General features: G+C 46.1%; 2 protein-coding genes across 6 annotated transcripts in view; one reads left to right on the top strand and one right to left on the bottom strand.

The window, feature by feature from the left end:
• The window catches only part of GAB2 (GRB2 associated binding protein 2), a 192,080-nt gene extending 178,965 nt beyond the window's left edge, over positions 1 to 13,115 (top strand). The window contains exons 8-10 of the mRNA XM_053304682.1: positions 2,651 to 2,753; positions 3,574 to 3,699; positions 6,301 to 13,115. Coding sequence (XP_053160657.1) covers positions 2,651 to 2,753; positions 3,574 to 3,699; positions 6,301 to 6,441 — 370 coding nt within the window. The 3' untranslated portion in view covers positions 6,442 to 13,115. The remainder of the gene's footprint in view (positions 1 to 2,650; positions 2,754 to 3,573; positions 3,700 to 6,300) is intronic.
• A 1,725-nt stretch (positions 13,116 to 14,840) lies between these two features.
• The window catches only part of USP35 (ubiquitin specific peptidase 35), a 60,458-nt gene continuing 51,632 nt past the window's right edge, over positions 14,841 to 23,666 (bottom strand). For all 5 annotated transcript variants that reach the window (XM_053311541.1, XM_053311538.1, XM_053311539.1 and 2 more), the window contains exons 9-11: positions 23,060 to 23,166; positions 18,623 to 19,856; positions 14,841 to 16,330 (exon numbers count right to left, since the gene is read on the bottom strand). In XM_053311541.1, the coding sequence (XP_053167516.1) occupies positions 16,160 to 16,330; positions 18,623 to 19,856; positions 23,060 to 23,166 (1,512 nt within the window). In that variant the 3' untranslated portion in view covers positions 14,841 to 16,159. The remainder of the gene's footprint in view (positions 16,331 to 18,622; positions 19,857 to 23,059; positions 23,167 to 23,666) is intronic.

The following is a 23,666-nucleotide window of genomic DNA, read 5'->3' as shown; positions in this document are numbered from 1 at the left end:
TCATCAGCCTGCAAGTTCTATAGAAGGAAAGAAGTTCTCTGGATTCTAGAGAGTTATATACATGTACATTCAGTCCCTTATAGTCTCCTCTTGCCTGGGGATGCAGAAACTGGGTAGAACAGGAGTTCTCAAACTACGCTTCCCAGATGTTTTTGGACCACAGCTTCCATTATTCTCTGGTAGTCCGGCAACCTCTGGGGAGCCAAGTTCAAGATCCCCTGGGGGAGGGGTTTCCCAGAATGCCACAGTACAAGCTTGCCTGGATGCTGGAAATCTGGGGCTAAGTTGCCACATATATAGGTCTTCAGCTCTCTGGGAGTAGGGATGTGCACGGAACCGTTCGGCGTTCCATTCTAGGAGCACCGAACCACTTCCGGCAACTAGCGTTCAAACTGGTTCAGAGGGCAGGAGGGGTTCCGGGCTGCAAGGAGGCATGCTGCAGCCCCGCCTGCCCGCTTTTTGGAAGAGTGCCGGCGGGGGGAAGGTGTCGGGGTGGGGGCTGGCAGGTAGGCGGCGCCTTCCCTGCCATTTAAAGCAAAACACACCTCTGCCTTCTTGGGAGTGCACGGAACCGGTTCCGTGTACATCCCTATCTGAGAGTGTTGAATTGCCAGAGCTACGTAAGAAGCTGCCGTATTTTGAGTCTAGCTATTGAGCCATCTAGTCCAATATTCCTCACTTTGATTGGCAGCTGCTCTCCAAGGTTCCAGGCATAGAGTATTCCATGCCCTGCTACCTGAGATCCTTTTAGCTGGAGATGCCAGAGCTTGAACTTGGAACGTTTAATGCGCAAGGTAGGTGCTCTGCCACGGAGCTATAGCCCCTCCTGATAATCACCAGTGATGAAGGGGACATCCACCATGTCCTTGGTGTGCTTGAACCTTCATACATTTGGTTAATAACCAAATGCACTGGACATCGTATCACAGAGATGAGCCAGAGTCTGGTTCAGATACTCCAGGCTTCCCCAATCACATATGCTGTGCTGGGAGCCAAAATGATCTATGTCTCTCTTCCCTCTTGAAGTGCTTCTCTTTGGCAAGCTTTGTCCTGTTTGGGATGGACGTAGTCTTCCATTCAGCCACTCTAGGCCTCTCTTTATGACTGGGCACTGGGGATAGCACCTGCCTTTGTATGTAGTCTGGAAACTGTAGTTGATACAGAATGCAGCAGCCAGGTTGGTCTCCAGATCATCTTATAGAGACCATATTACTCCCATACTAAACGAGCTACACTGGCTCCCAATAGGTTTCCAGACAAAATACAAGGTACTGGTTATCCTATATAATAAAACCCTAGGGTACCTGTGTCCGTGTCCTGTGTCCATGTCTCTGGGAGGTGTTCTGCGCATGCGTGGAGCGCACGGCCTCTCATTGGCTGAGCGGGAGCGGAAGGTTCGTTGCGGCGGCCATGGAAGCTGGTGAGCCTGGCCCAGCAGCGATGGGGAGAGGCCGAGGAGCCGAGGCGCCGGGCGAGGCGCAGCGAGGAGGCAGCGGGAGAAGCCGGGCGAGGTGGCGGCAGGCCCGGGAGGCGGTGGGCCCGGCCAGAGCTGCGGGCCCGGCCAGAAGGAGACGGGGGGAGAGGCCGGAGAAGGCGGCGGGCCCAGGGGAAGCCGGAGCCCGGGGGGAAGCTGGCCCACGGCGGGAACCACCCGGCGTCGCTGCCGCCGCCGCCAGTTGCCAGAGGAGGCCTGGAGGAGGTGAGGCGGAGGCGTGGACGGCAACGGTTCTTCTAGCGCCCGTTATTGTAACGGGCCTAATGTGACTAGTAACCTATAAAGCCCTAAACAGCTTAGGCCCTGGGTATTTAAGAGAACATCTTCTTCGCTAACTGGGCAAAGAGGCACCTTTTTAACGTGGTAATTCTCTTTATTTAGCAGGGGGAGAATATTGGCCCTATCCACCCCCAGCACAATATTTCCAGTTACTGTTGCTGGTGTCTATCTCCCCCCCCCCCCGCCCCTTTTTAGATTGTGAGCCCTTTGGGGACAGGAAGCCATCTTATTTATTATTTCTCTATGTAAACCGTTTTGGAAACTTTTGTAGAAAAGCGGTATATAAATATTTGTTTTTGTTGGTGATGGTGGTGGTGTTTGCCATCACTGAGATCAACTGGAGAGGTTCATCTGCAATTGCCACCTGCTCATCTCATGGCTGCACAGGGACAGGCCTTCTATGTTGCCTCCCCAAGACTCTGGAATGCACTCCCTGCTGAGATAAGAGCCTCCCCTTCTCTGACAAATTTCAAAAAGTCTCTAAAGACTTATTTTTTCACCCAAGCTTTTTAACTTGACTGCGGTTTTAAATTATTTTAAGGTTTTTAATTTTAATCTGTTTTATGTTGTTGTCAACCACCCAGGGAAGGAAGTTTGAGGCGCTCTACAAACTTGAATGAATGAATGAATGAATGAAATAGCACTGCAGTTTACCTGAGATTGGTTGCCCTTGACCATGCCTGGGTTCTATGCTACCCACAACCCAATGCTGAGCTGTGGATTCTCAGCCTGCCCCCCATCCTGCTGTTCTCCTTGACATTCAACTGGGAAGCTTAAGCTTTGCAAATCCAATTCTTCCGTAACACACTGAAGCCATCTGTAGAACACATGTAACCTCAGGACTATATGCATTTCTCTTGTCAATTCTCTCTGCAGCCAGACGTTCAACTCCAACTTTTCCCAGTACTGTCGCCCCATCTCTACGCAGAGTATCACCAGCACTGACTCAGGAGACAGTGAAGAAAATTATGTGGCCATGGTAAGTCCCTGTAGAATCCATAGCCTGGGCACCACCCAGGGTTGTCCTCTATTTCTTTTGGTCTGTCTAGTACCGGGTACACCTGATTCCGTTTTGACCAGGTGGACCTGCACAACCATTTCTAATGTGCCTTTTTCAGATTCACACGTGTAAGGCCTGTCTTTTAAGAAGGGCCACAAATATCTCTTGTTTTATTATTGCTACCACTTATCATCTGTATATGCAATCTAGATTAGGTTCATCCGCCCAACCAGCTTGGGTGAAGGAAGCCAATGTTACTTCCAGCTCGCACATGGAGAAGTGAAGCAGCAATGTGAACCCAGGCAGAAGTAGAAACTGAACCCATATCTCCTGGGCCAAGTTGGGAAGGGGGCCATAACTCAGTAGCAGAGCGTCTGCTTTGCATGTGGGAGGTCCCAGGTTCAATCCCTGGCAGCATCTCTAGGTAGGGTTGGGAGAGATTCCTTCCTGAAACCTTGGAAGTGCTGCTGCCAGGCAGTGTAGACCAGGAGTTCCCAACCTGTGGTCCTCCAGGTGCTGCCAAACTACAACTCCCATCATCCCCAGCCACAATAAATTGTAGATCAGCAGCATCTGGAGGACCACAGGATGGGATGAAACCCCTGATGTGGACAGTATGGTGCTAGATGGCCCAGTGGCCTGACTTGGTATAAGTCTGCTTCCTATGTTCCTGCCCTTGGAACAGATCTTTTTGTTCTTATATTTTTATCTTTAAGATGTGGATTTGTACGCAATGTTTGGTTGTGGCTTTTCTATGCATTTTACTAATTCCTTCTTGGCCATTGTTTTCCTCTTGTAGCAAAACCCAGTCTCTGCATCTCCGATTCCCAGTGGCACAAACAGCCCAGCCACAAAGAAGAGCACAGGAAGTGTCGATTACCTGGCCCTGGACTTCCAGCCGAGCTCACCTGGCCCGCACAGAAAGGTGTGGCCCTTTCTAATGCATTTGCTCACACCGTCTGCAGCCACATCCCAGGAACATGTTTTTCCTGGTCCCGGAAAATCCTTTCCCCTTGCTGCTTTCTCAATACAAGGTGGATTCGAACACAGATTTGAGAAAGACAGAGGACAAGGCTATCAACCCAGAACATAGGAAGCTGCCATATACTGAGTCAGACCCTTGTTCTATTTAGCTCAGTATTGTCTTCACAGACTGGCAGCGGCTTCTCCAAGGCTGCAGGCGGGAATTTCTCTCAGCCCTATCTTGGAGAAGCAAGGGGGGAACATGGAACCTAGATGCTCTTCCCAGAGCGGCTCCATCCCCTGAGGGGAATATCTCACAGTGCTCACACATCAAGTCTCCCATTCATATGCAACCAGGGTGGACCCTGCTTAGCTAAGGGGACAAGTCATGCTTGCTGCCACAAGACCAGCTCTCCGTCTTTCAGTAATTTACATCTGAATAGCAGGTGCTTCTTGCTTCATGCCCTGCTTGTGAGGGCCTATATTGTTGATTATCCCAGTGATCTGGATTTCATAGTGGGATGTATTATTAAGGAAGGACAACCTTAGTTTGGCATGAGGAAATCCAGTACACACACAGGGTCTAGGAAGAGGCTATGTGGTTGGTAGGCAGATGAAGTATGGTAGCAATGAAACTGGGAAAGCAAGGGGTTGGTCTTCAGGTAGCCAGCATGAATGGTCCCCTTTGCTAAGGAGCATCCACCCTGGTTTGCATTTGAATGTGAGACTACATGTGTGAGCACTGTAAGGTATTCCACTTAGGGGATGGGGCCGTTCTGGGAAGAGCATAGGAACATAGGAAGCTGCCGTATACTGAGTCAGACCATTGGTCCATCTAGCTCAGTATTGTCTACACAGACTGGCAGAGGCGTCTCCAAGGTTGCAGGCAGGAATCTCTCTCAGCCCTATCTTGGAGATGCCGCCAGGGAGGGAACTTGGAACCTTCTTGCTCTTCCCAAACCGGCTCCATCCCTTGAGGTGAATATCTTCCAGTGTTCACACATCAAATCTCCCATTCATATGCAACCAGGGTGGACCCTGCTTAGCTAAGGGGACAAGTCATGCTTGCTCTCCTCCAGCTCTCCTCCAGCACCTGCCTGCTTGCATGGAGAAGGTTCCATGTTCCCTCCCTGACATCTCCAAATAGGACTGAGAGTGAGACTCCTGCCTGCAACTTTGGAGAGGCCGCTGCCAGTCTGTGTGGACAATACTGAGCTATAGGGACCGAGGGTCTGACTCAGTAGAAGACAGCTTCCTATGTTCCAGTGTAAGCCAGTCCATCAGAGAGCAGAGTTTCCTAGCTGCTCAGATCAGCAAGCAAGCCTGACCTTTGGGGAGGAGACATAGTTCAGTGGCAGAGCACTTGCTTTGCATGCAGAAGGTCCCAGGTTCAATCCCTGGCAGCATTTCAAAGCAGGGCTGGGAAAGACCTCTTTCAGAAACCCCAGAGTGCCGCTGCCAGTCAGTGTAGAGAGTTCTGAACTAGATGAACCAATAGTCTGACTCAATAGAAGACATTTGTTATGACCTAGAAGCCTTTATAGGTGTCAGGGAATACCACATGGCCTGCTCTGTTCATTCATTCATTCATTCATTCATTCATTCGATTTCTATACCAACCACCCTTCCAAAAATAGCTCAGGGTGGTTTACACAGAGAAATAACAAACAAATAAGATGGCTCCCTGTCCCCAAGGGGCTCACAATCTAAAAAGAAACATCAACAGACACCATAAACAATAACTGGAGGTACTGTGCTGGGGGTCGATAGGGCCAGTTACTCTCCCCCTCCTAAATAAAGAGAATCACCACATTAAAAGGTGCCTGTTTGCCACGTTAGCAAAGACAATTAGCTTCCTTGTGATGCCATCCAGTTCCCTCCTTTACCCACATCCAAGTAATGGTGTATCAGCTGCTTTCCTGCTGCACACCCCTCTGGTCACCACCAGTTCAGGACTCAAAGTGGGCTAGAGAAGGTCAGGGTAGAGAAGCCCTCTCTGGCTTCTCCAAGATAGGGTTGAGAGAGATTCCTGCCTGCAACCTTGGAGAAGCCGCTGCCAGTCTGTGAAGACAATACTGAACTAGATAGACCAATGGTCTGACTCAGTATATGGCAGTTTCCTACGTTCCTATGTTCCTTGGGTGTGAGAGAGCAAAGGGGCGTTGCTGAGGAGGCAGAGCAAGGTTAGATATTGTGTCCTGATTTGAAATGATTGGCTAGATCCTTGGCTGGAGGTCTCTATTTATTTATTCATTCACTCATTCATTCACTCACTCACTCACTCACTCACATTTGTATTCTTCCCCAAACTTCCATCTTTAGAGACTTTTTAAAAGTTGCCAGAAATTGTTAGGCTCTTATTTCAGCAGGGAGCACATTCCAGAGTCTCGGGGCAGCAACAGAGAAGGCCCGTTCCCTGCGTAGCCACCAGACGAGCCGGTGGCAACTGCAGACAAACCTCTCCAGATGATCTCAATGGGCGGTGGGGCTCATAGCACAGAAGACAATTCTGTGTTGCTTGGTGCTGATATACACGTCACCCAACCTCTGCTTTCCTCTCCAGCCCTCCACCTCATCAGTTGCCTCGGACGAGAAGGTCGATTACGTGCAGGTCGACAAGGAAAAGACACAAGCCCTGCAGAGCACCATGCAGGAATGGACTGACGTCCGGCAATCTTCTGAGCCCACCAAGGTGGCGAAGTAGTAACAGCTGGAAGTAGACCAGAGAAGGAAGAAAACCTCCTGGCAGGGCAAAGACCCAACCATTCCGTCCACCAAGGCTAGGCCTCTTGCCATCATTCTAGAAGGACCTTTGGGGCAGGGTGGGTGGTCATCTTTGAAAGCAAACTTAATTTCAGGGGAAGACATGGCTTATACTGTTCCCCAGTGTTCAAAGTGCCAGGATTGCTATGGGTTAGCTGCTGGACACATTATCTGGGACCTTCAAGATAGCAATACCAGGATGTTTGGCGCCCTGCATGTTGTCTGCTTTCAACCATCGCTGAAGGCACCTCATACCTGCTATCGCCGTATTCCTTCCTTGTCTGCAGCATACACCTGCACCGAGCCAAACTCATGCTAGTTGGGTGGAATTCTAGCCTCCTGTTGGAATCTTTTGTTGCACTCTGCCTCCCTCTTCCACCTCCCAACCTGATACAGCATAAAATGCTGACCCTTGGCTTTAACTGTGTTTGATTTTCAGTGAGGCCCTTGTAAACCTTGGTTTCTTCTTTCTTTTGCAAATCACAGGCATTCTCCACCCAAAAGCACACAAGAGCTTTCCTGAAGGAGTAGGGGTGTGGGAGAGAGTGGGGGGAACAATAATTTCTCCTTCTGCATATATCAGTTTCTTGAAAATGTGTGTAAGCTTGAGTGGAAATGGATTTTCTCCCCAAAATGATCTTCAAAATTCCCCTTTGCAAATTGCAGTGTCAAATCTTCTCTGGATAGTCTTTGGATATTTGCATAGTTTTGAATATGCACTGAATATTTGACATCTGTCTCCAATATTGTGTAATATTTGAGCTCAGCTTTTGATGTTAGACAGTACTTGATAGTTGGTGTTAAGTTGTGTTTAGTAGTTGACCGTGTTTGGTGTCTGACCGCTTATGAGATTAATATTGAAAACGTCAAGTATTGCCCTGTTGTATTGGGTCATTGGCCCATCTAGTCCAGGATTCTGTTTCTAGTGGGGGAGAGCCTAAGAATTTGATGCCTGCCTGTGGGTCAAATGCACTCAATTTTTGAAGTTAAAAACCTTGCCGGTTCAAAACATAGGCTGAGACCCTCTCTAATGAAGTGCTTGTGTAACAAACGCAAGTTGCACTACTGCAAGATCACATAATAGCGCTAAAACACTATGATTTTACAGAATTGTGCTCTTGCACAAGAGGTGTGCCACAAGTTGCATAAGCACACTGGCAGTAACGCAATAGTGATCTGGGACACCAGCTAAAGACTTAGCGTATGTCCATCAGCTCTGTGCTTCTGCAGTGTCCTTCTGTAAGCACTTTGTTCGTCAGGAGGTCAGCCACTGACTTTTAGATTTCACACTGAACATTTGCCAAAATTGGAAAACCTGGCAAAGTTTGAATGTTTGTGCATGGTCACTTCAGCTCTAACGAGTGCATTTGGAATTGCCCATTGTCTTGCTGCTTGGACTGGGTCTTAAAAAAACAAATGAATTTGTTGCCCCTAATGTTAACGAAAGATCCCACACACACACACTGGGTTTAAAAACAATTTGAGGATAGCCTTAAAGGTAAATGTGCATCTCTGTCATGGCCATCATGGACCTAACTCATGTTTGCTACCCCACTCCAAAGCTGCCTTAAGTGGTTTGAGCAGTGGCACAGTTAACTGAAAGTTCATTTATGTGCTGGGCACATGCTGAAGAATTGGCCACTGGACTGTGGTAACACCTGCCACTCTGCCTGGATCTCCTTACCCATGTTCTCAATGTGCCAGGTGGGTTATGTAGTTGCCCCTGGATGAAAGCTTGAAACAACCAGGTTATCTCATGAGAATCATAACCCTTACCTGACTATTGTGATCAGACCCTTCTGCTATCTGGTTGATCCCATTAGTCCAAAAGACTGGAAAGAAGGCAGTCACAGAACAGTTGCAAGGAGTTACTGCAGCGGTGGGGGAGCCATGAAAGAGTAACTGCTCATGAAAGAGTAACTGTAATATCCCCATGCCGCTGCACTTGCTCACTTGAAATGATAGCTGTATGGAGAAGTCTAGTAATGCCATGCTGTAGTAACCTCATGACTCCCCACCTACTGGCATGAAGCAGTAACTGCATGGAGAGCTGTAGTAACACCCCACTGTGTGTAGGTCTGAGTCTCTGAATGTGATGAATTATTACATCCTTGCACTAGAAGTTGGTTTCCCAATACAGGAAGGTTAGGACATCGAGACTTGTTACCTGGGGCTTGCTTTTTTATGTGGATAAAAGCTAATTGGAGGGGGGGAGCCCTAAGAATGGGTTTTCATCATCAACTGCTGACTGTTAACTCTGCTACCTTCTTGCATGCAGTACCTGTCCACCTAATTACATCTGTCTTTCACCTGGCTGCACTGGACAGAATCTCTTTTCTCCAGTACCATTTTCTAGGAACAGAAAACAAGCATTACATCATAAATCCGAGCTCTGATTTGACCTTCTGTCTTGTGACCGTCTTCCTGTGACTTAATTTATCTTCCTCATGCAGTGCCCTTCCTTGCACTGTTTTGCATTCAGGTTTTCTTGGATTACCAATGAAAAAGGACTTTGTGTCGTCCCGTTTTGTGCACTGATCTTATGACTGTTAAAACAGCTGTAACTTTACAAAAAAGATTTATTTCAAGGCCTAGTAAAAGAAAAAGAAACTTGTAGCTTTCTAGATGATGGGGATTAATGGAGGGTCCAGGTTGGGTTGAATTGTTGTGTGGACAATCCTGTCTTTGGGATGGTGGGATTTAATACAAAAGGACTTAAAAGACCAAGTTCCATCAAGTACAGCATTTTGTTTCCAGAGATGGCCAGGAAAATCCTCCCAAAAGCTCATGAGCAGGACCTAAAGGCCCCTGTGGTTTATCCCCAGCTTCTGGCATTCACAGGTATACTGCCTCTGTCCATGACCCTAATCATTATTTTAGCACTACATGCACAACACAGGTGAGACACCCCCTTGGGGTGGAGGCAATTTTCATAGTGGAAAACTTAGGCGACCTGGTCTTGTGGTAGCAAGCATGACTTGTCCCCATAGCTAAGCAGGGTCTGCCCTGGTTGCATATGAATGGGAAACTTGATATTCCCCTCAGGGGATGAAGCCGCTCTGGGAAGAGCAGAAGGTTTCAAGTTCCCTTCCTGGCAGCATCTCCAAGATAGGGCGGAGAGAGATTCCTGTCTGCAACCTTGGAGAAGCCACTGCCAGTCTGTGAAGACAATACTGAGCTAAATAGACCAATGATCTGACTCAGTATATGGCAGTTTCCTATGTTCCTATCCCCAAGGTACAAAAGCAGTGAACCTCCTTTCTGGTACTGAAGATAAAGGAAACCCCTTGACAAATCAACCAGTAGGGAGTTTTTGTATTTCCTACAACCCTGGCCCTAGGTCTATACAAGATTTTGTACAGACCAGCCCTGACCCTGCTCCTTTCCAGCCTGTCTCCCACCAATATCTTGCTTTCCAAAGGAGCAGACGAGATGGTACAATTGTAAGTGGACTGGACCACACTGGGTGCTTTCCCATTTTTAAAAAAAAAATCCCTGCATGTAGAAATTTAGATATCAGGGATAAGAGTTTTAGCCTAACTTTATTCCCCACATACTAGTGTTCTTTGTGTAGGGAGGGCATTTTCAATGATGCAACCTACCCCCTCCCCACCAGAATCTGAAGTGGGAAAGTCCAGACACAAATGAAGGACAAAAATAGGAACCTCTCTCTCTCTGCCTGTGCATCTCCAGAGTGCACACCGGGTACTGGCACTACTGGATTTAAAGTAATAACCAAAAAGTAAATCACGAGCTGATTGGGCCTGGGGCAGCTGAGGGAAAGAGAGAAGGCAGGAACTAGACTTGGAAAATGTGTGAAACAGGATGCTGGACTAGATGGGCCTTGGGCCTGATCCTGCAGGGCTGTTCTTATGTTCTTAAAATAATATTCGCCACCATTATTTAACATGAGAGAGAATATTCTAGAGAATTATTCTACCCATTCTATTGAATGTATCACAGAACATCCTTTTACGAGTCTAGCAGGAACTCAGCCTTCCGGTCAGTCACAAAGCTTGTCATGTAAATAATATTTGAGGGCAGGCTATAACGTGCTGCTTTATCCAAGGATAAACCCAGGAGCTGTTTAGTCCAGTGCTGAATTTGGAGTAGCAGTGACTCTCCAGGCAAGTTGTGCAAAGCCCACCAGAGACACGTTGCAAGTCTGTTGGCATTCTTCTGGTGTGCAACACATCCAGGAGAGGATAGTACCCAGATACCTTTGTTAGTCTTCATTGTTTTTGTATCTGTGTTGATTCTTCTGCTGTGCCTCAAAACCTGCCTTGAGTTTTGCTTTTGGTGACAACTCTTCTCCCCAGGGCTGACATACCATGCAGAGTGCCACAAGCATTTATTTATTTATTTGCAAAAGTACACAGTTGTGCAAATACCAAAATGGCACAAGGGAGTTGCGCAGTCGCACTGCCATTCTTTCCACTGGCTAGGGGATTACCCAACTCCCTTGCCCACTGTCCACATTTGCACAAATGTGCACTTTTACAACTGCCATACAGAAGATGCAGCATCACCCACAGTGTGCTAAACAGATGCAGGAGGCTGTGCAGGAGGTCAGCCCAGGTTTTCAAGTTGAGCCCAATCCCTTTTCCGATATTTGAGTCCAGAAGGGGAGCTAAGTGCAGTCCCTCATTTCCCCATCATAATTTCCAGCCTTTCTTTGCTAACTTCACTCAGATCTCTTCCCCTATCTGCTTCCCATCTCCTTGCCAAATGTGCCACATGGAGCTATTGCTTAATGGACATCTTTCCCGTTCTTCCATTGTGTTAATGGCCCTCCAGGAACCTTGGTTTCTGTTGGTTAATCTGCAGGAGGTTGTTTGGAGAGTTCTGCAGCAGGATTTTCAGTAGTTACAGCCTTTTGCTCAACCCCAACTCTTGATTCTACCCCCCCCCAAAAGTGACTCTTTCACTTCCCTACATCACAGGGGTGTTGTGAGGATTAACATTTGAAGGAAGGAAGGACACCTAATGCCATGATGCAATGTGGCATCACAAGCATCCGTATATGCTGTATGTCTTGCTGAATCAAAAAGCATTAATCCAAACAGTGGAGGCTTTGGACAGTTCTGACGTTTCTGCCCCTTTGATGAACAATGAAGCCTTCCTGTTGGAAAATGCAATGTATAGGTGTGGGGAGAAATCATGTCAAATGTGAACCAGATTTCACAGCAGTCCTTAGAAGATCTGCAACAGGAACATTAGCAGACTTGTTCGCTACAGAACAAAAGATGTGATTAAGCCTGGTCCCACCTAAAAATGTTTTTACATATATATATTCTCCAAGGCATTTAATTGAATGGGTAGAAAAATTCTATAGAATATTCTCTCCCATTCTGTATAATGCAGGAGAATATTCTTTTCCAGTCTAGCACATTTCAGCACCACCAACCAGCCAGGGGCGTAACTACCATTAGGCAAGGGGAGGCAGCTGCCTGGGGGCCCCCACACCTCGAGGGGCCCCCCAGAGGCAAGTCACATGACTCCCCAACACCCACAGAGCTTCCTTCATTATGATCCTTCCTTCGACCTGGCTAGTATCTCTCTCTGTCTCTCGACCCCCCTGCCTGCCTCCCTCCGTGTGTGTGTGTGTGTGTATCAGCGAGGGGCCCATTTTAAAGTTTTGTCTCGGCCCACTCCAGCCTTGTTACGCCCCTGCAACTAGCCCGTGTGAAGCTTGGTCTGAATAAGCCAAGATGGATCAGGAGTTCAGGTGTCATGACTGATCTTAGTTTCTTTCTAACCTACATCACAAGAAGAATTCACGGGAGGCTCACCCAGGCAGGAGGGGTGGGTGGGAAACACATCCTCCTGCTGCTGCCGCCCAAGGCTGTCGGAACCAGTGGCATGTGGCATTTGACCCTCAGCTGAATTTGGATAGAAGGTGAGTGGAGTAGAGTCTTGCCATATCACCAAATGGGCCCAAGAACAGTGATTCTCAAATGTGGTTCCTTAGGTATTGTTGGACTACAACTCCCATCATCCCAAAGGCCATTTTGGCTGTGAGTGATGAGAGTTGTAGTTCAGCAACACCTCAGGACCCAGGTTTGAGAACCCCAGCCTAAAAACACCCATCCAGACCAGCTTTTAGAATAAGGAATTCCGATATTCAGAAGCCAGGATTAGAAAAGCCAAGGTTCCATAGAACAGAAGGGTTCTACTCTTCTTACCGCAAACATCGAGGAACATTTTTAAAGGACTCAAATGAGACACTTGACTAGTAGCCTTTACCTTTAGGGAATTTCATCAAAAGCAGCAATGCAATTTTTGTTGATACCTTGTTGTGTATTCTGAGATGTGTGACAGTTGCAAGGGAGGGGGAGTATGTTTATTTCATAAAAATATTTTTTGTAGGACAAGAATACTCTTTTTAAAAAACGTGTACAGTGTTTTTGTCTTGTGGTGTCATTCCCTGAGCGCATTATTAATTTTTCTAGTCACTGTAGGTTGCTAATCCCTTAAATTATTAATTTATTCTTCGTGGGTTTAGAAAAATAATTTCGACACACCCTAACCTGTAAAACTGATCTTGAGCTTAATTTTTTTTTATTTTTTTTTGCTGTTAATAAATGTGATATGTGCCTGAAAGGCAGAGCTCTCCTATCTGTGTTCTTATTCACTGAGCAGCATCTAGAAGACCTTTCAGGTTCCTTCCAGCTCTAACATTCTGTGATTTAATTGTCACAGTTAAGACAGGCCCCTTCGCACCCTGCCCTTAACACTAAGCCTTGGACAACATGTGCAGCAGAATGGACTGTAAGACTTCTTATATATTTTAATAATAATCTTTGAATACTCCCCTACACTGGAAGCCAGAGATGGGGACATCTCTCTCCTGCAAACAGAAAAATCAGCACAGCAGGCCAAGGGGCTGATATATTTCTTCCTATGTGCTAGTTTTCTGCTGACAAGGTTTCTTCTGGGCGTTTGCTTACATGAGGGGAAACATTCAGCAGTGGTACAGTCCAACTTCATCATTCTACCACTGCATCTCACTGCGTTTGAAGATCTGGCCTAAGGCCTGGTCCACCCATGCAACAAGATGAGGTGAGAAAGAGGAACATAGAAACATAGGAAGCTGCCTTATACCAAGTCAGACAATTGGTCTGTCTTGCTCAGAATTGTCTACACTGATTGGCAGCAACTCTCCAAGGCTTCAGGCAGGAGTCTCTCCCAGCACTATCTTGGAGATGCTGCCAGGGAGAGAGTCTGGGACCTTTGGCATCCAAGCAGATGCTCTGCCACTGAACTATGGCCCCATTCCCTAAGGGGAATACCTTACAGCAGCCAACATGGAACCAGCATGCATGCACTCTTCTCTTAATCTGTGCTTTCTTTCCCTACTAGCGCTCTCTCTTCCCTTTCCTATGAAGCTGCCTTGTATGTCGTCCACCTAGGCCTGTCTTCTCTGACCGGAAGCAGCTCCCAAAGACCTCAAGCAAGGATCTTCTCAGCCCTTATACTCAAGATAGTGGCTGACATCCTAATGAAGCACCTGTATAATGAACAAAGATGTTCAAGCACAAGAAAAGTGTACCGTTGTGCTAAAAAGGGGGATTTGAGGAAGTGTGCTCGTGTGCAAAGGTTTCTATTAAAACAGATGAGGGATGCCACAACTGTTGTACAGGCAGCTAGCACAACAGCTTTGACCTCGTACAACACTCTCCCACAAACTTTTACTTATTCCAGATGTGGGCCAATGTGTTTAACTAGAGATGCCAGGAGGTTCAGTTCAGGCTCCCTGCATCCAAAATACACACTGTAACTCTCAGCTATGCTACCTCCATCTCTTCCTGTAGGAACACAGGAAACTGCCTTACACTGAGTCGGACCCTTGGTCTATCTAGCTCAGTATTGCTTGGCAGTATCGCTCTAAGGTTACAGACAGGAATCCCTTCCAACCCTACCTGGAGATGCCAGGAAAGGAACCTGGGACCTTCTACACTGGGCTATGGCCCCATCCCCCAAGGCAGGGGCTCACAACCTGTGGTACCCCTGACGTTGCTGAACTACAATTCCCATAATCCTCAGCTATAATCTACTGTGTCTGGGGATGATGGGGAGCTGTAGTTCAGCAACATCTGGAGTACCACAGGGTGGGAACCCCTACCCTACGGGGGATATCTTACAGCACTCACATGATAGTCTTCCATCCAAATGCGAACCAAGGCAGAACCAGCTTAGTAAAAGGAACATTTCATGCTTGCTACCATAAGACCTGCTCTCACCCCGGTGTGTGGCATCTGTTTTGATGCCCCAAAATAAACTCAGAAGGAAAACAAAGTCACCACAGATTTGGTGCTTCTCTATAAGAAATAAAAACTATTTTTGCATTGTTTATATTAGTTTATTTCGTGGTACAGAAATGTTAAAATATTAGCTTGCCTTTAACCCTAGATTAGGGCAACCAATGAATTGAGCTCTATAAGCATGGATTTCCCAGCTCTAAAAACATCTGGGTTACAGCCAGGGTTTTTTTAAATCAGTTATATATATTACCGACCTCTGTTCTATATTTCAGACCTGCCCACATGAGCCAAGGTCTTTGAAACACACTAATGAAAAAGCCAATAACCCCAGCCAGGACCGATCGGCTCAAATGTTACAACTCTTTATGACTCTAGGTTTTCTTCTTCAAAGGGAAGATACAGGTCAGGACCAGCCTTAACATGAAGCATCCCTAGGAGACCATTTAGGGCGAGGACAGTGTTTCTAGATGTTGTTGACCCAAACTCCCATAATCCCCAGCCAAAGGTCATTGCAACTGGGGATGCTAAGGGTTGTAGTCAACAACATATGGGCATCCCTGTTACAGGGAACATGGGTAGAGGGCAGCACTTTTGCTGCAGCAGCAGTTGGATTCAACATGCTGTAGCACTGTGGTGAAAATGGAGGTGGGTCTGAGGTCTTCCTGGAGCCCTACATGCCACAGGGCCAGGTGGGATGCTTGAAAAGGGGCTACAGGAGCTTCGGTTTCTACTATGAGGAAGAAAAGGAGTCAAAGGAGGCATCCTTTTAATATTTAGACTAGGGCACCTAAATACCTAAGGCTCATTGCAATTTACTACTTTGCCCTTTTACCTCACAAACCTCCATATTGTTTTACCCATCAGGTTCCTGCTTCCCTCAAACCCATCTCACTCTTCTGAGATTTTTTTTTTAATCCTGACACACAAGGGGGATTTCCATTAGCCCGAACATTCACACCTTGTCTCCAAAAGGGCATTGCAACAGAGTTTGTGCCAGGGAAAGCTGGCAAAATGCCCTAAGGTCCCCAAACAAGCGCAACTTGCTGTGTCTTGTTCCCTGAATCGACAGAAAAGACCCTCTGAGCGGGTTTTGCCCACTCCTCCTGCAGAGGAGCCCTTAAGTGCACTAAAAGCTGAACCAGGTTAGCCAGCTCTAGAAAATGTAGTTCTTAGGCAGAGCGGAGCTGAGAATTCTCTCTTCACCACCCCTCACAAAACTACAGTCCCCAGCATCCAATGGACAGGGGGGCACGGCCGTTAAACCTCTGTGGTGTTCTCCAACATTGCGGTACTAGTTCTTCCATTCTTAAAAATAAAAAGGCCAAAACGTAGAGTGCGAGGATCCTTGCTTGACTATTACAGTGTCAGACACTGGGCTCGGGCAAAACGGCACTGCTAAAAGACAAGTCCATGGAAAGAGCCTGACCCTCCCCCGCCAGGGGCATGCCCGCATCCCCCCGATGAGCTGTCGTCCTCGTCGTCTCTGTCAAAGTCTTTCCACCACAGTGGAGATTTGGGCACAGCTGAGATGTAGGCACTTCTGCTTCGGGCTTCCTTTTCTTGTTCCTGTGGGGCAAAACCCCCCGGAAAAAAACAAGCCCATTATTAATGTCAAGTTAGATAAAGACAGCAATAGGTCACTAGTAAGCCCCCAACATTTTGCCACCGTGTGCATGTGTGTGCATGTGTGTGTCAGGGTGGAAGGGAGAACGAACTTCGCATCAGCAAGCTTTTCCTGGTAGCACCTGGTGGGGGTGGGTGGGCTGCCACTTGTTTCCCAAAATGCCTTGTTGCTGGCTGTAGGCCAATTTCTCAGAATGCCCCTATAAGCAATACCCATATTTACCCAACTAGAAGACAACCCTAAATAAAAGATGACCCCCTTAAAAAACAAAAAACAGCACTCTGAATTTAAGATGGCCCCTCAATTCCTAATATCAAAGAACTTGGGGGGGGACCTAGAGGTCATCCACACAATCAAACACTGTGTCCTACCTAGGTTTGAGAGCTGTGTGTGCTCCCAAGTTCTGGTTGGGTGGAAGCAAGGTAAGAGGAAAACTTGGTTAGCTTTTTCTCCTACCTTGCTTCCACACAAATGAAAACTGGGAGCACACACAGCTCCCAAACCTGCGTAGGACACAGTGTTTGATTGTATGAATGACTCCTAGTCTTAGATTCAAGTAAATACAGTACCACATCATAACACAGAATTATTTCTCAAGGGTGGGGGGGGGAATTGTGTCAGCTTACTAGGAGAAGCAGCACTGCAGTTATCGTCACAAAATAAAAATAGGTCGATTTGCGCCCCCAAGGCTCAATAATCACACTTATTATTATTATTATTAGTAGTAGTAGTAGTAGTATTTTACGTTTTTATCCCGCTCTTCCTCCAAGGAGCCCAGAGCGGTGTACTACATACTTGAGTTTCTCTTTCACAACAACCCTGTGAAGTAGGTTAGGCTGAGAGAGAAGTGACTGGCCCAGAGTCACCCAGCTAGTATCATGGCTGAATGGGGATTTGAACTCGGGTCCTAGTCCAGCACTCTCACCACTACACCACGCTGGCTCCTATTTGTTTCACCTTGCAAATTCATGCAAGAGCTGAATTGCACCTGCCAGCTCTGTCTGCCTCAATCTCTACATGTTCAGTGGAAGGTGTGACAAGGGTGCTCTCCCCGCCCCCCGCCCCATTTCCTATTGCTTCCATTGCATACATGGAAGGCATTCCCTGGAAAATGTGCATGGCGCTTTATGTACAGAAGTCAGGAGCAGGGAACAGAGGATGCTGCCATATACCGAGTCAGACCATTGGTGCATCTAGCTCAGTATTGTCTACATAGACCATCAGCGGCTTATCCAAGGTTACAGGCAAGTATCTCTCTCAGCCCTATCTGGAGATGCCAGGTAGGGAACTTAGAACTTTCTGCATGCAGATGCTCCTCCCAGAGTGGCTCCATCCCCTAAGGGCAATACCTTACAGAGCTCAAACATGTCTCCCCTTCAAATACAAACCAGGGCAGACCCTGCTTAGCAAAACGGACAATTCATGCTTGCTACTACAAAGCATCAACTACCACACACACACACGCCTGAGAAAGAATAAGATTGGCCTAAAAGCTTATGGCTACATGGGGATTTAAACCAGAGTCACCTCAATTAAGGCTGTCACTTAAAAAACACTCAGTTAAAATCAATCATATGAGTTTTTGTTGGTAGATTAAAACTTGCATACATTTGCACATGGGAAGCAGTAACAGCCCTGAAGCAGGAAGCATACTTTGTTTTAAGGAGGATGCATTCCATGTGTTGCGGCAGGAGCAATATCAAGAAGAGGCATTCCCTCCTATGAGAGGCAAAAGGGGGAATGCCTCTTAAGATGGCTTTTGTCATCTACAATTTTTATAAGCATTTTTACTTTAAAAAAATGCTCCACATTAATCATGTAACCACTTAAACATGTGAGCTGAGGTGGTATATAAAGTACATCAAATAAATAAATATAATCAGGGATGCCTTTTTAGTTTTTTTAAAAAAGCTTTCCAGTTGATTAACTGATTAAATTATTGCAGCCTTGATAAATCTTACTTTTGCCAGTTAATTTCTACTCTGCCTTACAACAGCAGTTCTCAGCTTTTGGTCCCCGATGTTGTTGGATTGTCATCCATCATCCCCAGCTGCAATGGTCAAAGGCCACTGAGGCTGGGGACAATGGGAGTCATAGTCCTATCACATCTGGGGACCTAAGATTGGGGACCCCAACTTACGATTATAAAAACTGTAATTGGGAATCATCGCATGCAAAATATTAAGCTATCATCACCTCTAAAACCATAACAGCTGCCGCTAGTAAAATGTCACCTGCAAGTAGAGGATGTTATCCTTCGCAATGGCTTCCATCAAGCTTTTATCTGGAGAATGCAACTCTCCGTTTACCCAGCCAGACTCAGCGGCAGCTTCTTGTCCTACGCTCCTTGGCTTGGTCATCCTCTGTCTATAGAACAGCAGATAAGCCGTGTCTTTGGGCAAGAAGGAAGTTACGTTGCTAACGGATTCAAAAGAAGAGAAGGAGACCCTGGTGTCATTGAAAAGGTACCACTGGACTGCAACATCCAGAGGTTTTTCCATGGGGGTTTTCCAAGAGACATCCTTTTGGTCACTTCCACTGGTGGCATCTTCACACTCCCTTGCATAACAGTAATAATGGCCGCTCTCCGAGGAGACTCCAGAATGCACCACTACGCTGCAGAGGTCGTACACCACAGAAGAAAAGCTGTTGTGTGAAGAGGCACATTCTGTGTTCTTCCCAGGACTAGCTTTGCTCAGTTCCTTTGAGGACATCAGGACTGGCAGCTTCAACACCAACGGGACGGAGACGTTGTCAAGGATCTTCTTTCTCCTCATGGCTTGCAGGTCAAAGGAGAACCTCAGCAGGGTGAGAATGAGGTAGTGAGGCCCCTCAGTCAATTCTGCTAGCTTCTCAGCATCCTGAAGGGATGCACAATTCTCACAGTGATATCGGTTCTCTGCCGTCAGCATCTCAGGTGATAAGAAATAATTAATCAAGTCAGGGACGGATCTGGAGGCCTCAGCACCACGAACTTGCTCCTGCAAAACCAGTGACGACTCTTCATCAGGCTTCATGGAGTCTTGCTTGGGCCTCAAAGGGGGAAAGCTCTCTTGCTCTTCTGGCCTCAGAGTTTCAACAGGCAAGATTTTGGAGGGATTTTCTCCAGAAATGTTAGACTTCCCTGATCGTCTTGACAAATCACTTACCTGACTTTGCATGTCTATGCTTGGTTGAATGGACTGTGGGCCCAGTTCTTCTACAGGTAAAACTGAGGTGCTGCTACTGCTGGGTATAGGTGTGTGCTTATCTGCTGGTGGGAAAGCCAAGGAGAGGTCTGTAAAGGCTTCTTCTTTGGAAGAGACTTTGAGGCACTTCAGACAACGGATTTTTGTTGTAATTTTGCCCCCAAACATCTTTTCAACTAGAGTCTTGTTTGGGGAGTGTCGTTGACCAGGCTGAGACACCACTGTGGATTCTTTGAGCTTTTGGTAAATTCTTCTTCCAGTTCTCTCTTCTTCATGAAGGCTTTTTGGAAAGGGGGTTGGGGGAGAAGATACCATAACATTGATGAACATTACCAGGGAATCTATCTATCTTAAGGTCAGAATAAGATAACATAAAATACCTGAATGGCTTGGGTCTAAGGTATCTAAGAGAATGCCTTTTTTCTTCATGAACCCTGCTGTATATTAAGATCATTAGGAAGGTTTGTTTGTGGCTGCCACTAGCTCAGTTGGTAGCCACTTAAAACCGGGACTTTTCTAGGATTGCCCTGGGGCTTTGGAACACACTCCCTAACAAAATTGGGGACTCCCCTTCTCAGGATGTTTAAAAAAAAATCAAGACATATCGGTTTAATCAGGCCTTTAATCTGTAGTTTTTTAATAGAGTTTTAAATCTATATTTTAAATTGGTTTAATTATGTTAATGTTTTTATTATTGTTTGTGCTTTAAATTGTATACTGTGGTATAGAAATGTGCTTAATAAAATAATAATAATATAATCTATATAAATAAAGTTCAATGTTGAATGTCTGTCCCCAATACATTCCCACACCCTTTGAGCTATCAGGACCAAACTTGGCAAAGTGGCTTCTCATGACCCTACAAATAATATAGGGTTCCCAGGAACCCTAGCAACCACAATTTGGGATACCCGGAAACCCCGACAACAGTATGACCCTACAAGTAACATAGGATACCTGGGAACCCAAGCTACTGGGACCAAACTTTGCGAGGGGCACCTGGGAGCCCCAACAATACCCGGGAACCCAAACAACCACCCCTCTTAAGTACTTGAGCAATGCTGGGTACGTAAAGCTAGTAAACAATAAAAACCCCATAACTACCATTGTATGGGCAGCTCAAACACAAAACAATTGAATACAACATACTACAAATTAAAAGCACATTTTAAAATGTCCAATAAAATACAAAAACATTGTTAAATCTTTTAAAAACTTTTTTTAAAGGCCTGAGTGAAGAGAAAAAAGTCTTCACCTGGCATCTAAAAGAACAAAATGATGATTGCAGTTTTACCTTACTGGGGAAGTTGTTCCCTAAATGAGGAACACGTTTAGGGAACGTTCCCTAAACGAGGAACACGTCACCAAAAAGGCCCCCTCCCTAGTTATCACTGCTTCAGAGTAGGGTCTCTGAAGAAGATCTCAAGGTCCAGGTAGGGACATATGGGGCAAGGCACTCACTCAGGTAACCTGGTCTCAAGCATTTTAGGGCTTTAAAGTCAGTATTCTGAATTGGACCTGAAAACGGAATGTGAGTCAGTGCAGCTGACAAAGCACTGGCATGGCATCATCAAAATGCCTCACCCCAGACAGTTAATAATCCTGAGGCCCTATTGTGGACCAACTACAGTTTCGGCACTGCTTTCAAAGGCAACCTCATTTATGGGTGTATTTATTTACTAAACAAATTTCTATACTGCCCAAAACTCATGTGTCTGGACAGTTTACAATTACAATATCATTAAAAATCTAAAATTTAAAACTATTAAAATTGTAAATCTAATTAAAAGCCTGGGAGAACAGATGTGTCTTGACTAAAGATGTACAATGCATTGCAGTAATTGAAACAGGAGGTTACTAGAGCATGTGGCCAATCTATCTCCATCCAGGTAAGGTCTCAGCTGGCGTATCAGTCAATGCTGATAAAAGGCTCTTCGAGCTGCAGAGGCCACTTGTGCCTCTAGCCACTACGATGTTACTATGTATTATGCCCTTGAAAATGGCAGCTAAGTGTCTAGTTCTCCCTCCTTTCCTTCCACAGTGTCTAGTAGAGATTGTCCATATTTTGAGGTCAGGGTACTGTGCACATATATCCCATTCCTGCTCTATATCAATGATTGCTGCTGGCAGGGAATAGCATGACCTCAAGTCACAGGTACGTTCTATAACATATGTATTTTAATCATTTCTGCCCCACATTTTCCACCTGGTTAGGCTGCTCCAAGGAGCTTACAGCATTAGTAAACCATAAGATAAAATTACTAGAAGCTACCAAACAGTAACACCGCAAAAATACTCTAAGCAGCAGCCAAAAGAAATCTTCAGTGACCAGCAATGAAAGAAGAGCACTGACAGAGCATGGTTTTTACTTGCTATCAAAACACACAAAGAAGTGGAGACAGGACAGAGGTTGGTGGTGGAACATCTGCTTTGTATGCAGAAGGTTCAAGCTTTGGCATCTCCAGGTAGGGCTGGGGAAAGGGCTCTGTCCAATACCTTGGAGAGCAGCTTCCATTTAGCAGGCAGGCTTAAACAACAGAATAAATCTTGATTATTTATTTGGTAATGAATGCACCTGAGCTCCTTCCCCTCACTTCTGTTGCTAAGACGTGATATCATGATAAACGTGTTTAATCCGCAGCTTTCAACAAACCCAGTTTAACTGGGTTCAGATGAGCCAGGGGGCTGTGGTATAAACAAGCCATGATATGAACAAATGCAAGCCGAAGAGGGTCTCTTTTGTACATTTCTGCAAAAGTTAAGGAGGGGATAGGAAAATAAAGAATCTTAAAGATACACCGGCTAAATGCCTGTAAATCCTCTCTGTGAGAAAGGAGTTTATTTATATAACACCCCAAAATCACGTCTCTGGTAAATAAAACACAAATCAAAAGATGATTAAAACATTAATACGATTTTTTAAAATGTAACACAATTTTAAATTCTATGAGTCTAATTAAAAGCCTGGATGAAAAAATGTTTTTTTAACAGCCTTTTAAAAAGCTGTCAGAGATGCGGAGGCTCTTATTTCAGCAGGGGACACATTCCAAAGCCTCAGAGGGGCAACGGAGAAGGCCCGTCCCTGAGTAGCCACCAGACAAGCTGGTGGCAACTGCAGACGGACCTGCCCAGTTGATCTCAATAGGTGGCAGAGCTCATAAGAAAGAAGGCATTCTCTTAAATACCCGGGACCTAAGCTGCTTAGGGCTTTGTAGGTTATAACCAGCACTTTATATTCTGCCCAGAAACATACTGATAGCCAATGCAGTTCTTTTAATATAAGTGGAAAGTGGTCTCTTCAAGACTGCTGTCTGTGTTACCATTCACCCCTTTCCCCCCCGGCATTAGAACTTATGGGTATTATTCCAAACTGGCTTTCCCAAGTCAAGGAGGGCATCACCAGCAAGAAACATTCAAGAAAGGGGTTCTTCCAAATCACATTTAGAGGTTCAACTGCACTTCTGCAGGAGGGATTCAACTCACCGATCAAGCAGGTACTTGAGGTATTCAGAGCAGTCCTGCTGTGCACCCCGGGCAAACCAGGGTGGCCATGAAGCAGAAAAGAAGCTCTCAGGAGAGATCGCAGGCCGCTGGCAAAAGAAGGAAACAGAGATGACAGGAGGCAGGTGTCAAAATGGTGGAAAGATGCAAAAAAAAAAACATTTATCATGAGAGAACCTGTTTGGATGAATTTGCTGAGTGTGCACCCATCATGGCATCTTTCTCAGAGGAGAGCAGTAGAGAGCAGAAATTGACCCCTTTGCTAAGTAGGGTCCACCTTAGTTTGCATTTGGATGGGAGACTACATGTGAACACTAAGATATTCCCCTGAGGGGATGGTACCGTAGCTCAGTGGAAGAACATCTGATTACAGGCAGAAGGTACCAGCTCAAATCCCTGGCACATCTCAAAGTCGGACCGGAAGGGACTTCTGCCCAAAACCTTGGAGAGCTGCTGCCAGTCTGTGCAGATAATACTGAGCTTCTACCGAGCCAACAGTCTGGCTCGGTAGAAGGCAGCTTCCTATGGTCCACCATCCTGCCGGAGTGCCCCTTTATTGCATTCATCTGAAGGGCAGCCCTATACGTGA

Source organism: Hemicordylus capensis, chromosome 3, assembly GCF_027244095.1.
Source record: "Hemicordylus capensis ecotype Gifberg chromosome 3, rHemCap1.1.pri, whole genome shotgun sequence".
NCBI lineage: Eukaryota > Metazoa > Chordata > Lepidosauria > Squamata > Cordylidae > Hemicordylus > Hemicordylus capensis.
The sequence above is the reverse complement of the archived record's forward strand: the minus strand, read 5'-3'. Positions and strand labels throughout refer to the sequence as shown.